This window comes from Diadema setosum, chromosome 8 (genome assembly GCF_964275005.1).
Source record: "Diadema setosum chromosome 8, eeDiaSeto1, whole genome shotgun sequence".
Classification (NCBI taxonomy): Eukaryota; Metazoa; Echinodermata; class Echinoidea; order Diadematoida; family Diadematidae; genus Diadema; species Diadema setosum.
Genome location: NC_092692.1, coordinates 38,863,124 through 38,879,255, shown reverse-complemented (window position 1 = coordinate 38,879,255; position 16,132 = coordinate 38,863,124). Strand labels below are relative to the sequence as shown.

The window sequence follows — 16,132 nt, the reverse complement described above, 5'->3', positions numbered from 1 at the left end:
TTGTCAGTGTAGATTTCATGAGAAACGTGCAGAACTGTGTAAAACCTTATCCCATTATATTCAAGGGCACTTCATTTTGATTATTTATAATCTTGATGATTTTTTTTTATGCCTCCGCCACGAAGTGTCGCCAGAGGCATTATGTTTTCGGGTTGTCCGTCCTTCCGTCCGTCTGTAATCAATTTTTTGGACAGCATAAATAAAAAACCGTTTGAGGTATCCTAATTAAACTTGGCAGGTATATGTACGAGGGGTGAAGTTGTGCCTATTAACTTTTGGGTGCAGATGCTCAGAGTCAAAGGTCAAGGTCAAATGCTAAAATTTCACTACAGTGAATTTCCCCCATATCTATGCATTGCCTGATGGTATTTTCTTGAAACTTAGTGTATACATGTATCACGCAATGAAGATTCTCTAGTGAGAGTTTGGGGGCATGAGATCAAAGTTCAAAGGTCAAAGGTCAAGTGAACATGTTGAAATTTTACTTTTCTTCTTCATATCTTGGAAATGGTTCAAGGTATCTTCATGGAACGTAGTACTATGCATGTACTCACTGGCAGTGATTATCTAGGGAATTTGGGGGTTATGAGGTCAAAGATCGGGGTCAACGGTCGAGGTCAACTCATTGAATGTTACTTTTTCCCATCATATTTATGCAATGCCTGCCGGATTTTTCTTGAAACTTGGTGTATACATGAATAGCCCAATAAAGATTCTCTGGGAAGCTTTTGCCAAAAAGTCAAAGGTCAAAAGGTCAAAGGTCAAGTGAAAGTGTTAAATTTCACTTCTTTCTCCATATCTCGGAAGTGGCTCAAGGTATCATCATAAAACTAATATTATATATAAATGTTGTGCCTGACAGAGATTCTCTTTGGAATTTTAAGGTCATACGGTCAAAGGCCAAGAGTCAAAGGTCAAGGGTCAAAGGCCAGGTCAAGATGCTGATAATTTACTATTTAGTACAGAAATTAAATCAAATTCAACACATCATAACATGTCAAATCGATATTTTGCCATTTAGATGAAGCTGTCATCACACATTGTCAAGACATACTATAGATCTATTAGGAGAATCATACATTATGGCGGAGGCATACCAGTCGCCACAGCGACATTTCTAGTTTTTGATAGCTTACTTTTTCGGAAAAACATCTTGGAATAAAAAATTTTTCGAAAAGAATTGACTAGGTAGATGAAAAATGATATAGACTTCATTCTGCAATTCAAAGTTTAATTCAGCAAATACAGAGCGTAAGGTAATCCAACTTTGGAGGGCTACCATTTCATAATTGTCAGCTATGAAGAGCATAATGTTGATTGTGAGGAAAGGAGAACTCTTCCTCTTTCCGTTGATGCATAATTATGTTGACAAATATCATGCATAACTGAGCACATGAACTTTAAAGGCAACAATGACAAATTGCACTTTTTCCAAGTTTGCGTGTTATTGTGAAGGAACAATGCATGTCTCACTGCGTGGATGAGATCTGTCAATGAAAGTGTCAAATAGGCCAGACTATGCGAATGCAGGTTTGTGTTTAGGGTTAGTGTTTAGGTTTTCTCCTAACATTTTATGGTCCATAACCTTTAGCATGGCCTCTTGTCCGGTAACCGCTCCCACACAGGCCAACCCACACATTCCATTTTCTCTGTTCATATTCAACACATAGCTTCCAGTGACAAACCATGTCTTGAATATGAAGAGAGTAAAATGGATAATGGTTTCGTTTTAATAGGAAAGACCGAGTTATCGACAGCGTGGCCATGTTGAAGGTTATGAACCATAAAACGTTAGAAGAAACCCTAAGCACGAATCTGCAGTCGTGCAGGCTGGCCTGATGGTTTGACCACTTTCATTGGCAGATCTTTTCCATTCGGTGAGACATTAATTTCTTCCTTCATGTGACACTCAAACTTGGAAAGAGTGCAATTTGTCATTGTTGTCTTTAAAGTTCAGATGCTCAGTCATGCATGACATTTCTAAATATAATTAGGTATCAGTGGAAAGAGGAAGAGTTCCCTTTTCTCACAACCAACACTGCGCTCTCCATAGCTGACATTTATATAAAAGGAGCCCTCCAAATTTGGATTACATTTTTTTATACGCATTGTCATAGTTCTGTATCATTTGGCTACAATGTGTGCGTGTCATAGTTCTGTATCATATAGACTACAATGTGTGCGGTGGGTGTTTGAAACCAGACTTATTTTAACTCGGCAGGTTTCCCAAGATTGGACTGGGCGCCATTATCGCCACGTGTATTGCCAGCTTTATTACCACGGCTGTCATCGTATGGAAGAACTTCCGAAACACAGAGTGAGTGATGTAAACACCGTGAAATACACAAACACACTCAAGCACGCACACGCACATATATATTTATATATATATATATATATATATATATATATATATATATGACTAACCTATTTGGTGTCTTGTTTCTATATCATGCGCTTTCCTCGCCAGGATAAAGCGTTTTTAGTCTAATGCCATTTTAGGTATTTATCACATAATTTTATATAATTATGATACACATTTATAACATATACATATATGGGCATTTATCTCTCATTGAAGTGTTCTTGAAGATCAGATTGTATTTGGGGGGTAATGCACATAGGAAACAGAAAATATAGAGACATCCCTGAAAAGTACCCATTTACTGTGGAAAAGCCCACATATAGATATAGATATAGATAGATATATGATATTGTATATATATATCATATACAGACTCCTTGTATCAGAGGCTTCAGCCGGGGATATGATAGACTGCTCAAGGTAACCAGATATTTTTCAAATCTACATGTAGCCTATACTTTTTGGGATTCATCCCCCTTTTGACAACAGGAAATAGGCCTACATCTTTACATACAAACGAATTAAATAATGTATGCACGGAGAGTAGCCATTGCCATCCCCTCCTCTGCCATCTATAATTCTTGCGTCATAAGCCAATTCATAATCAGCACATGTTCACATTATGGAAAATAACTTTTTTTTTTTCACTTGGATACTTGCATTTCACTAGTTTTTAAAGCTTTCCAATACCTAAGCGTACCCTTTAATGTCTTAATGGTAACATGAAACCAGGCAAGTTGTGCTTAGGCTAGGGAATTACAGGTGCTTTCCAATGTCTTTTGTGTGATAAGTACTTTAGCAATGACATTCATGACATTGACCGATGCTCTCACGGGCAGAAACTTGGTTTCGAAGGAGTTTTTGTTGTCGTTGTTGTCGTTGCTGTTGTTGGTGTTTTGAGATTTTTTTTTCATTGTGTGGGGGCATCAATGAAAGCTGAAGAAAAATAGAGTGGAAAATTATAAAGTATATGCGACACGTATTATATGACTATAACAGATACCAGTCTGGCCACATAATAATGATGTTGAGTGTATCATGAATCCACGCGAGTCAATATGCACTTGCATTGCACTAGTTGCAGAGCTCCTTTAAATCATGTTTTTGCTGTACCAAGCAAAAGTAGAATATCAACTCTCTCTGGACACAAAGATATAGAAAAGGAAAGTCGATTGAATGTTGGAGAACGTGTTCGCACCGTGTACTGCTGTTGAAATTGCAATTTCATCTTACAAATATAGATGCCCTGGTATAATGTATGAAATTTAATCGCAGTTGGGAAGATGTGGGGATTTAGGATCTATGACAGCCTTAGAAGAAAGAGAATACTGTACACTATGAAATGTGTTCCTGTCTTGCAGTGCATACGCTACTCCCCCATGGAATCTCTTACAATCTTCCACTCTACTGTGTACATCAAACCGTACTGCCGTGTCTCTCCATACTTGGTTGGTATGATGTTGGGATACCTTATTCAACGCATCGGCAAGAGGAAGCTTACTTTGAAATCAGTGAGTTTCTGACCAATCTTAATTTATTGAGAAGGACGAGAGTAGAAGATTAAAAAAGTTTCTGTCCAAGAACTAAAGCACTTAGCAAGACTCGGAGTTGGAACCTCTATTTCAAAGCAAAAATCTACCAACAAGGTATCCCTTTACCCAAGAGTCCTCCCGAAGTCATTCCATTTTATTTCCATAAATGCCATATTAAAATAGCAAAGATGTTATACATTGCCAGGCTTTGTCTGTTATTTTATTACATTACATTAACTAGATACCTGCAATTCGGATTTATTGCTTATTTTACCATTCCACTCCTATTTCTGGTATTTCGTCGGTTGAAATATACTTCTCTTTTGTGCATTTTTGCAGAAATTTACCTGTTTTCGTGTATTTTCACTCTAAATCGGCCCCTTTGGGCCGGCTGCTTTGTTTTGATGTTTGCTAATACACCAAACCTACAGGTAGACCAAACCATGACCTTAGGAAACAAACATTCTATTAACATTAACGTTATTATGTTTTTGTCCGTATTGTAACGTATGGTCCATATAAAAGATAAAGATAAAGATGAATGTCTGATAAAAAAAAAAATTAAAAGAAGCATACAGTCTGTGGTATATAAACAAGTCCTATGACCTTAGAAAGACTAAAAGGGATAGAGATATAGGACGGTAATTCGAGACAAGAGAGGAGCCATACTTGTGTATATTGGAGTAACTTTTGCAATTTTACATGCTATGATAGTACGTTCGGAAATATGCCAGTTGATATCGGCAAATTACAAATATGTACTAAAGGTGTCATTATACTACCAATTACAGGATTACAGAGCGTTTGTCCGTCATTCGGAATTGAAATGTTGACACCTTCGTTGGCTTACCAATGACCTCATCAATATCCTTCCAAGTGGCTAACATATTTCCAGTAGCATTTTTAAAAGCTTCCGCCCAATTTCATCAGATTTGCATTCGAATTAATGACAAGGCCTTCAAATTCACGGGATTTCTGTCACTGCTCTACTCACACGGTTCATTTCAATTCTTTGAGCATTCAATTTCATTTCATGTCATTCCTTTTAGATTTTATTTCATTCAATTTAAAGAGAAATTCATTCAATTTAACGGCTCAAAGTTGGCATTCAATTTCGCGCCAGCTGGATAGACGTTCAAATTCGCACCAATATACCAGTTTCAATTTCATTTATGGGCACACAACTTCGACCTTTGAACGTTCAAATTCAATTAGCATAACCAAGTCCTGTAATTCTACGTTGATGAATGTCAAATTCATCAACGTTCAGTGTTATCATTTCAATTTCAACATTTCCTTTTATTTTTTTTTCTATTCGGCTAGTTTCACTGTATATCCCCATTAAAATAGATATCACATTATTTTACAGAATGGTTAAAATCCGACTTTGCTTACATAATGAGAGATCACATCGATATGTCAAGTGTGATTACAGTCGTATTACAGATTTTGTTTTCAGTCACGTTTGAGGTTTGGAATGTGCGTGAGATACACTGCATTGGGATATTCTTTCTTTCACATAATCATAATTCATAATTTCGATGTTCAGTTCCTCAGTCTCTTCAGCCGTCGAGCTGTTCTCGCGCCAGGCACCTTGTCATGTACGTCTGAGAGTGGTTGTACCTGTGTTATTCAACAAGAATTTACAAAGAACATGAGCAGCAACGAAAAGCACTGCTCGGATGCTGTAAATGTTTGCCTATTCATTAATTTAAATTTAGCTTCATCGCAGCTGTGCTGATGCGAATTTGAATGCGTTTCACGTGCATTTTTAATTTGAACGCGCTGTTTACACATTTAAGTGACGAAATCAGGAATTCGAATGCTGATGAAATTAATTGAACAGACTCCTTAGCTTTTTGAATGTGGATCTCGGTGATCATTCAAATTCGCTCGAAAATGAATGCTCGCATCATTAAATCGAATGCAAATCTGATGAAATTGAGCGGGAAAACCTATACACTATACAAAAAGCCTAATAATTTCTGTCAGTGTATTTATGTATAATTTGTATCAATTAACATTATCATTATCAGGATACCTTAAGCTATATGCATTAACACGTTTAATTAATGGAAAAATCGCTTTGTTATCAACGGATTTTTAATTTTGTTATTAAGTTTGTTTTCATTTGTGGAGGTATGTTTATCAAAATAAAAAAGAAATGCATTCCAAAACGTATCAAAAGCAATATTTAGCTCTGCGCAAATTAGGCCCTAATACATCATCCCCTGTTTCCGTAATTCACATTGTCGAGTAATGATTGTATTTTCTGTGAATTTACGCTTCTTTTGAGTTCTATTTGCTTACCATAGGAATACTGTGTGTTACCCCAAATGAAAACTATATTATGTAAATCATCAGATATATCACTTTTAAAAAAAAAAAAAAAAAAAAACCTCACAGATTTCGAATAATCTGTGTCAATATCAGTAAAAATATTATCAGGTAACGTTGATGAGCTGCCCGTAATTCCCGAAGGCTATTATCAGTTGTGACATAAAAAAAAATAAAAGATTGCTTGCAAAATTTTGCAAAGTTTATTCTTATAGATATTTTAGACCTTGATTGATCAGCTCTTATAAACCATAAAAATTATCGCAAAAATTACCATCTGTATTAGGGGACTGTATATTACCACTGATTACACAGAGCATTGTTATTATTATTTTTTTTTTTGCTATCATACATATCAATTTCAACACATGTGCAATCAAATTCATTTCCATTGTTTATCAAATCAGGCCTTACTTTAAACGATAACGAGTGTAGTAGGAACAGGGCTACTACGCCTCCTCGGTCCGCATCAGGACAACGCTGCCCCCGGTTTACCGCGCCGGAAGCGGGGGGGGGGGGGGCAGGGGTGGAACTTGCCCCCCCCCCCCCTCCCCCCCTCCCCCCCCCCTCCCCCCCCCCCCCCTCCCCCCCCCCCCATAAAATAAAATTCTCGTTAAAACTCGTTTTGCCCCCTCCCTTCCCCCTGTAACAAATAACTAATCAATTATCTAAAGATCAAAATGAACATTAAAGGCACTTTTCTGTCTAAAGGTTTGTCAATTTCATAACTGAAAATGCAAAATATTCTTCCCTAACTTGGCGAAAGTCATAATCCATTATTAATGTACACCATAATATCTATACACTAGTACTTACTTATGAGTACATTTAATGTATAGATGGTAGCCTCGCGTCCTCGAGTGTGCCCCCTGAAACATACTTTTAGTAAACCTTACATTTCCCTTTCTTCTATGCCTTTTAGCAATATAAGAAAATTTTTTATTGCTCGAACAATGCGATCACGTTTAAGCTTTTAATGAATACATTTCAGACAAATGGCAAAGTGAAAGTGACTCGCTCGCTCTGCCCGTACATAAAGTAAAATGAAAAGATTTTATAAGTTATGATGATAGTCCTTCGCAGTGATGTTTTTATTACTACGTTTAATTCCCTAGAAATTTGAATCAAAATGTTCTGTAAACGCGACTTTTACACTCTGTTTTTACAAAAAGTCCCTACCGTGATACCCCCCTCCCACACCCTCCCCCGCTCGGTCGCTTCGCTCCCTCGCCGAGGATCTCACACCGTGACATAATGTACCTCCCTATGTTACAATCGTAGTCCTTCAAACTATTTTTTCCTGCCATGTTTAATTCCCCAGAATTTTGCTTTTAAATGCTCTATAAACGCGACTTTTGTACTCTGTTTTTACAAGAAGTCCCTACCGTGGGAGGGGGTATCCCCCCTCCCACATCCTCGCCGAATATCTCACACCGTCACATATAGATGTACCCCCGTATATTACAATCATAGTTCTTCGCACTAAATTTTTTTTCAATAAGTTTAATTTATTTGAAATTTGCTTTTAAATGCTCTATAAACCCAACTTTTGTTCTCTCTTTTTACAAAAAGTCCCTACCGTGGGAGGGGGGGGGGGGTTGGGGTTATCCCCCTCCCCCTGGTCGGTCGCTTCTCTCCCTCACCGTGGATCTTACACCGTCACATAGATGTAACCCCGTATATCACAATCATAGTCCTTCGCACTAAATTTTTTCCACTGTGTGTAATTTCCTAGAAATTTGCTTTTAAATGCTCTATAAACGCGACTTGTGTACTCTGTTTTTACAAGAGTCCCTACTGTGGTACCCCCGCTCGGTCGCTTCGCTCCCTCGCCGAGGATTTCACACCGTCACCAGAATATCCATCAATGTTATGCAAAGGGGAAGATTTGTACGAAAAGCCATGTTTCTATAACACCAAATAACCGAAAGCCTCTTGCTTATCGCAGACAGTAGTAATTGCATTTTTTTTTTCATAAAAGACTACGAGCATCGACGTTTAATACACTGAAAGAATGTTCATCTTAGCATTAGTAGATTCTGAACTGAACTCGTCAGGTAAATAATACACACGTTGGACATGTTTTATGTGCATACACAATACATGAACTCAATGCACCCATAGCTAAAATAAAGACAAAATATGGACATAACATAAGGACCATGACACTGGTTTTTAATTTCTTGTTCATTACCATGCGAACCTAACTGATATGGGCCTACATTATTCACATGTTATCATTTTGTTTTGGTCCCCATGTTCGCGTAAACAGGTCAAGAACAAAGTTTCAATTTCACTCAGAAGATAGATCCGACAAATGGATGTAATATGTCCATTATAATCTATTGATCACATGTCATGTTGGTTTTCCTGTCCCCGGGTAATTCATGCCGGGATGTCAACCGTAATTCCGTGCCATTTTTTTTTTTTTTACGTCAATGTTCCCAAGGGGGCTTTATGGAATGTCTCACATTTTATTTCCATAACCCCATACTGGGGGTAAACTCTTCAATCTTATTAGTATTCTACTGTTGGATTCAAAGTCTATACATGTTGGAGAAATTATTTTGTTTGAAGAATCAGTGTATATCGAACGGATTTTCAGGTTGTTGTAGCTGGTGGGTGGGTCACTGCTGTCATACTGTACATGGTGGTGATCTATGGTCTCTACGATGTCTACCGTGGTGCGTCGACTCTGAGTTTAGCTGCCAGTGTCATGTACATCACCTTCTCCAGATTCATCTTCGCCCTCGCCGTTGCGTGGATCATATTTTCCTGTCACTATGGATACGGCGGTGAGCAGAAATGATATTGTTTTAATGTAGTTCAGACAACTTTAGACATAGCTACAACTAAGCCACGTTGTGTATTTTATGTTGTGTAAATGAGTGTTATTTCGGGCTGCAATAAGTGAGCGGAAAGTTTAAGCTAAATGGATCGGAAATGTTTGCTCTTGATAGGTTTGCTCGACTACTTTTTTTTAATGGAATTTGAATGAGAATTTTGAAAACTCACCATTGGTAAAAAAAGAAAAAGTCCTGAGCTGCCAATGAAAGGCATTTCTCCTCTTTTTTTTTTCTTCAGCAAATTATATGTGCGAGGCGGCGATGATATTTCGTAAATCTCCTTTTTAACCTGTTGCTAGAGCAAAATGATTTGTTTTTATATACTATCATTTCTTTTCCCGCAACCTCCCGCGTTGTGTATTTAGTTGAAAGTTAATTGCAATTGCACCTGAACAGCTGAAAGCTATTTGCAATTGCATCTGAAAGCTACACTGTAAATTGACGGGAAGTATTTGTCTGTAGAGGCCTTTCTCTGCGTATATAATTATGTGGGTTTATTCCGTCTAAGCTTTGGTTGAGAAATGTTCTCTTTTTTTCCACAGGAGTGGTCAACGACTTTCTGTCCTGTCGATTTTGGACACCTCTTAGCCGGCTTACATACTCCACATACCTTCTGCATCCTGTTATTCAAATTGTGTTTGCGTTCTGCTCAGCCACACCAATCCACTGGTCCATCTTCAACTACGTGAGTATCAAAATAATATGTACATATGGCGCGGTCAGACTGGCAAAAGATCGCGAAGTTTAAGATCGCGATCTTTAAGATCTCGAAGTTTAAGATCGCGATCTTTAAGGTCTCGAAGTTTTGCAAGTGTGACCGCAAACTTCCTGCGAAACTTCTTGCGAAACTTCTCGATCTGTTCGCGTTCAGCGCCTCCGAAGCGCGAGGCCACTGTCATGTATAGATGTTACGATACAATATAGATTGTTACGTTACAATCACCAGACATCGGACGGCGCACTCTTGCTTGCGCGCGTACCCGCAATGGCCCAAATTTCGCGATCTTAAACATCTCGATCTTTTGCCAGTCTGACCGCGCCTATAGAAAGATATATATTATTACAGCAGTTCATATATTGGCAATTGTTATTTTCACTGGAATTGACAAACTCCTTGAAGAAAACGTTTAGGAAATACACTGCATCAATAGATTGATTTATTTCTAAGAATCTGAAAATTGATGAATTTCATAACGTATTGAAATTCATGTAAGTTTGATTTTTCACTCTTCTTGTCTTTCCAGATCATCTGGAGTGCAGCATTCCTCTCGCTGAGCTCTTTTTGCGCCCTCGCCATGTGTCTCCTTGTAGAATTCCCATTCATCAACCTGGGGAAGATGCTTATGACTGAAGGGAAAGGGGTCCGTGGGAATGGAAAACGCAATGAATAAATTTGGGATGAACCAACAAATAGGATTTTTCTCACTGTTATGAAAAATCGAGTAGATGACTACCATCGAGCTGCAATTCCGCTTTAGATACTTCCGATTGCGTAGAAAGTGGTCATTCCTTTTTTGTTACCAGAAACCCAAGAATCAAAATTTGATTTTTATCTCAAATTGTATTTTAAATAAAACGTAATTACTCATTTCCACCTGAAAAAAAAAAATAATGTTTCATTCACAACCTAAAAATGACCTTTCTCGCCTTATAATAGTAGAAGACAGAACAAAAATTGAGATCAATTACGTGACTGTCCAGTAATGTCATCAGCCTCAGTGAGACCTGACTAAAGCAGTACCGTATATAACTCGCAAAAATTACAGGTACCTCGAATCAAGCATAATTGGGGGATCGTACTTTTTCATACATGGGCCCAAAACTTTAGAATAGGTTGCCAAAATCTCTTCGACAAGCATCTTCTATTGATGGTTTTAAAAAGAACCTCAAGACCTACCTTTTTAATTTAGATTGACAGTTGTTTACGTGTATGTATATGTGTACGTATGTTGTTTGTTTGTTTATTGTTCTTATTATCTTCTGTGATACTGTTGTAACGTGATACATTATGTACTCTGTTCTATAGCGCCATGAGTATCTTTTTAGATAGAATGAGCGCTCTATAAGAGTCTCTCTATTATCATTATTATTATTATCATTATTATTATTATTATTATTGTTATCATTGTTATCATTATAATGAGAGACTGGACAAATGTTAAAGTGAAAACAAAGTTCTGGTAAGGGCCTGAGAACCCGTCTGGCACCATTTCATATTTGCTTGCAATATATTCTACAAAGAAACTTACCTGGCTGACGCGATTTGCCGGAATGATGAGTCGTTTTGGAGTATTTTGAGAAAAATAATAAAAGTCGGTAGACCGACTTTTATTCCAGAAGGCTCCAGACTAACTCGGTCTCAGGGAAAACTCGACCCTATTTCAGACAATTTACACACAGTTCGTGATCGCCATGTTCATCAGTACTCTATTCTACGGGTACCAAACGAGGCCTTGATGAGCAGACAGGAAAGTGCGTGCTAATCATGTACAAAACAAATGGACAGCGGGCGGTCCTCAAGCCTATAGTATACGCACATCACCTCAATTGCTGAGACGCGCGGTCTTTGAAGTTTTTGTTGTTGTTTATCAAGCGTCTTTGATTGTTTTTAGAGGTGCTTGAGAGGCGCACACTAATTTTGCATGCGCGCCAAAGAGGTTTTTGATGCGCGCGTTGTAACAACTTTCAACAACAACAACAACAACAACAACAACAACAACAACTCGGACCATTACTGCGAGTAGCCAGAACGCTATGTAGTTTATACAGGCCGCTCCCATATTTCAATTTCAATTTATTTTCATATTTCTCGATGAAAAATTACATCAAATATAACAAAATTAAATGAAATACATGACATACATGGAATATTGCAAATATGTAAAACATAATAGTGGTCGATCTGTTCAGTTTGGAATCTGTGAATGAATGCTAAAGAAATATGAAAGAACCTACTTAAAAAGCGAGCTTGTTGAGCGTAGGTCCCGGTTAAAAACGAGTTTAAGATTGAGAAGGGGAGCACGGGTACAACAATGACCGGAACATAAGAGAAAAACAAAATAAAAAAGAACAAATATACAGTTATATAGCAAATTCTTCTCTAGTGCAGGTTAGGGATCGGAAAAGCCACATGCTGTATAAAGGCGGGTGAACCATTGTCGTTCTGGCAATACAATATGACTTAATATAGTTATAATAACAATGATACCGTTCAGACAGTATTAGAAATGTGTACATTGCGTGTATTAAGAAGGGAACACATGCACCTGCAAATCCATCAAAAAAGACATCGAACAACCAGTTGCAGTGCAGTGAGAATGTGAAATACCAGCTGTTTCCTCGTCCCAGCTATCTTTAAAGAAGGAAAAATATACATAAACACAGTGATAGAATTTAAGGGCGCAAACAGCTGGGCTCTTAAAGTCTGGTTTAACATGACAACAACCCTGGAGTACAACGCTGTACAATCCAGAGGGACAACCAATACAACTCATCCCGCCGTCAAGCAAAGCGAGGCCGAGTTATCCCCGAGTCCGAGTCTAGCCTGACCCCGTTTGGGTAAGTTCTGAGACTGAACGTTCTCGGTTAATATTTCCCATTTTCGTCGTTACCCATCGAATATCTTGTTATTACAGCTTTATTCCGCACATTTCCTAGGCATACGTTCATATTTTGGGGCAAAATTTGACGACTTTTGCAGGCGCACCAGAACTTTCTTTGGGCTTTAAATTGAACGCCATATATATCATTACCTAGCGTACAGTGCGCTCAAGGGGTTAGCGTGTGCGCTCAGGGGGCTAGCGTGTACGCGCAGACGTCACAAAGGCAAGCAGTCGCGCACGTGTTATTCAATAATTATGGTAACGACATTAGTAGGGCAGATATGTAACAAAAATTGGTAAAAATGCTCACATCCGGCGGAAAGTATGAAATTTTGTATATAGGGGTATTTTGGGGCGCTGATTTCAAATATTGCCGGATCCAAGAGATCTGACCACGAGGTCGGCGGCCATTTTGAATTCCAATATGGCCGCCGTCACAAAACAAAAACAAAGATCCCTATCTTCAGTTCTGAATGACCTGTGGCACCAAAATTTTGAACATAAAAGCGTTTTGACATATTGAATTTGATGACAGATTGATTTAAAGTGTCTGACAAGCATCGAATGGCCGCCATTTTGAATTCCAATATGGCCGCCTCGACGAAATATTCAAAATCCCTATCTCGATTTCTAAGTGGTGAGTGACGCTGAAATTAGGTGTAAACAAGTATTTTAACATACTGAGTTAAAATATTAACTCATAAGATGTGTCTGACAAACGCAATGCCTGCTATTTTGAATTCAAATGTGGCTACGAAGACAAACACCACAACTAACATTCACGAGCATGTCAAAAAGTGCAGCAAAAAGGAAGCATAATGCACCTTTCACTGACGTCACAATGTAAATACAGCACTGCGCACTCAATCAGTTATAAACCCGCGCTCAATCAGGTAGCCTAATTTACAAACCCGAGATAGAGATTTTTAACACTCCAACATGGCAACTTTGTACAAAAATTCAAATTGGCTGCCGTGCAGCTTGTCAGACATATCAAATAAGTCTTTTATTGAAGTCATCATACCACCATGCTTTTATGTATCAAATTCCAATGGCTTATGTCATTCAGAACTGAAGATAGGGATCTTTGACGGCGGCCATATTGGAATTCAAAATGGCGGCCGACCCCATGGCCAGATCTCTTGGATCCGGCAATTTTTGAAATCAGCGCCTCAAAATACCCCTATATGCAAAATTTCATACTTTCCGCCGGATGTGAGCATCTTTTTCACATATCTGCCCCACTACATGGCGCATGTAGAACACAGGACCAGCCGCTAACCTATCGCAGGCTTCACGCGTTGGCTACATTCTCTTTATATACGGCAATGGGCTAACGGAAACGCCATCTCGATGGAAACTACAACTGAAGGATTTGTTAAATAGGTGGTGGTTTAGGCTTTTACGTAGCAACAAGTTTAGATTATGAATTCTGAAAGGAATAATTATCATTATATCAGAATGTCTTGAGAGCATTTTTATTGAGGTTATAACTGGAAGTTAAGGTATTGCAATCTTTGGGCAAAAACAACAACGTAAAGCACTATATTCCAACCTTATCGAATTTATTGAGCTACACTATACTTCAGTGTCTTCTTTCTGATAATTACTATGCCAAAACATCCCTCGTCATAGCTGACTTCAATTTAAATCTCCTTTCATTGTTGTAATGGTATTCCAATTTATCAACATTTTCTTGAACCTACGTTGTCAAAATCCGTCATTCCTTTTCAAAAGTAAACCTACTCGAATATTCGATACTACAGTACTTTTACTATCATCGATGATAAAAGCATGATAAGTATGCCAATAACTGATCCTCTGATTTCATATCTGATATTGTAGTTTCAGACCTTACTAATATCATTTAACAAACATGTACTCGTATAACAAACCCTCAATAAAAAAGAATCCAACCCACAAGCTCTGGTTTCCTTGATATGTGTGATTGACTAATCCTTGTAGACTTAGGGAGGGATTGAGGTCACTTGGCACGTCCTATGTTCATAATCAAGGAAATCAATGAAATTGTCATTTATATCTTAAGAAACTATAAAACTTATTATATATACCTCTTCTACGACGAATCAGATAAAAAATTCAGCCTTTTAATTTTCACCTTTATTCTCTTCAATTGTCAGTTCATTTTTTTTTTTACAGTTGTATCTTCTCAGCACCTTGATACACTGTAGTAGTTCTAATATACCCTGTTCTCATTTTTAAAGTACTTAAGGCGAATTGTTTGAATTTTGCTATACCATGATGATCATTGTTAACTTACAACGTTACACCAGCATGTGGTTTATTTTGTTCTCTTATACTAGAATGTGGAAGTACTCATTTGGTTTTACTCCGGGTATTATTGTCAATTCCTTTTCGTAAATTTGTTCCAAAGTTGTTTCTGATCTCTACCGTGACCTAACAAGCTTGTTTTTAATGGGACTGTACAGTACTGGTTGAGGTGAGGATTCAGCTTGTAGCGTTTTGCAAGACATTTAGAAACCACCGAAATGTTCAGGAGCATACAATTCTAAGGGGAATCAAAAGTTTATTTCATGAAAATCGGTTTTGAAATGACCGAGATATCTAAAAACAAGGAAAAACAAAGGTATCCTAATAAAAGTCGTGGTCTGTCAGTTTTATTAGGATCGCTTTTTTGACATTTCAGCCATTTCAAGGCCAATTCTCATCAAATGAACGTTTAATCCTTCTTGAAATTACATGCTCTGTCATATTTCATAAGAGGTTTCTCATTATCTCAATATAAAATTTTATAAACCTGAATCCTCACCTCAACCAGAACTGTACAGTCCCTTTAAAGGGAGGCAGTCCTGAGATTTTCACTGTACTGATAATTGAGAAGAGTGAAAAATATAACCATTAACCAGTTTATACGCGTGGAAATTAAAAATTGTCTCCGTACGCGAATTTTGAAAAATAATTCCTGCAAGCGATCGTGTAAGAGCCTGCAAAACAAGGAAAAGTAGAAATTACGCGGTGCGTAATATATGTCCCCGCCGGAAGTAGCATTTAGTAGCAAAATGTACAATATAGGTAAAAAGATGAAGGTCAAAGGTCAAAGAAGTCAAAGGCCAAAATTCTGTGTAGAAGTTTTGAAGCCCTCACCTAGTGGCATCACATAAAGCAAACGGAATCGAAATCGGGTTAGAAATGGCGAAGGAGTAGCATTTTGTAGCCAATGTACAATATAGGTAAAAAAATCAAGGTCAAAGGTCAAAGAAGTCAAAGGTCAAAATTCTGTGTAGAAGTTTTGAAGCCCTCACCTAGTGCCATCACTTAAAGCAAACGGAATTGAAATCGGGTTACAAATGGCAAAGGAGTAGCATTTTGTAGCAAAATGTACAATATAGGTCAAAAATCAAGGTCAAAGGTCAAAGAAGTCAAAGGTCAAAATTCTGTGTAGAAGTTTTGAAGCCCTCACCTAGTGCC

At 37.9% G+C, this 16,132-nt stretch overlaps 1 protein-coding gene across 1 annotated transcript; it reads left to right on the top strand.

Moving 5' to 3' along the window:
• The first annotated feature begins 8,881 nt into the window (after positions 1-8,881).
• On the top strand, positions 8,882-10,471 carry LOC140232256 (nose resistant to fluoxetine protein 6-like). Its single transcript, XM_072312388.1, has 3 exons — positions 8,882-9,029; positions 9,623-9,765; positions 10,325-10,471. The coding sequence occupies exons 1-3, from the start codon at positions 8,882-8,884 to the stop codon at positions 10,469-10,471; spliced, it is 438 nt and encodes a 145-aa protein (XP_072168489.1).
• Positions 10,472-16,132: the final 5,661 nt, after the last annotated feature.

Coding starts and splice junctions, on each gene's coding strand:
- LOC140232256 (XM_072312388.1), top strand. CDS start 8,882: ATGGTGGTGATCTATGGTCTCTACGATGTCTACCGTGGTGCGTCGACT. Junction 9,030..9,622: donor CTGTCACTATGGATACGGCG/GTGAGCAGAAAT, acceptor TTTTTTCCACAG/GAGTGGTCAACGACTTTCTG. Junction 9,766..10,324: donor ACTGGTCCATCTTCAACTAC/GTGAGTATCAAA, acceptor TTGTCTTTCCAG/ATCATCTGGAGTGCAGCATT.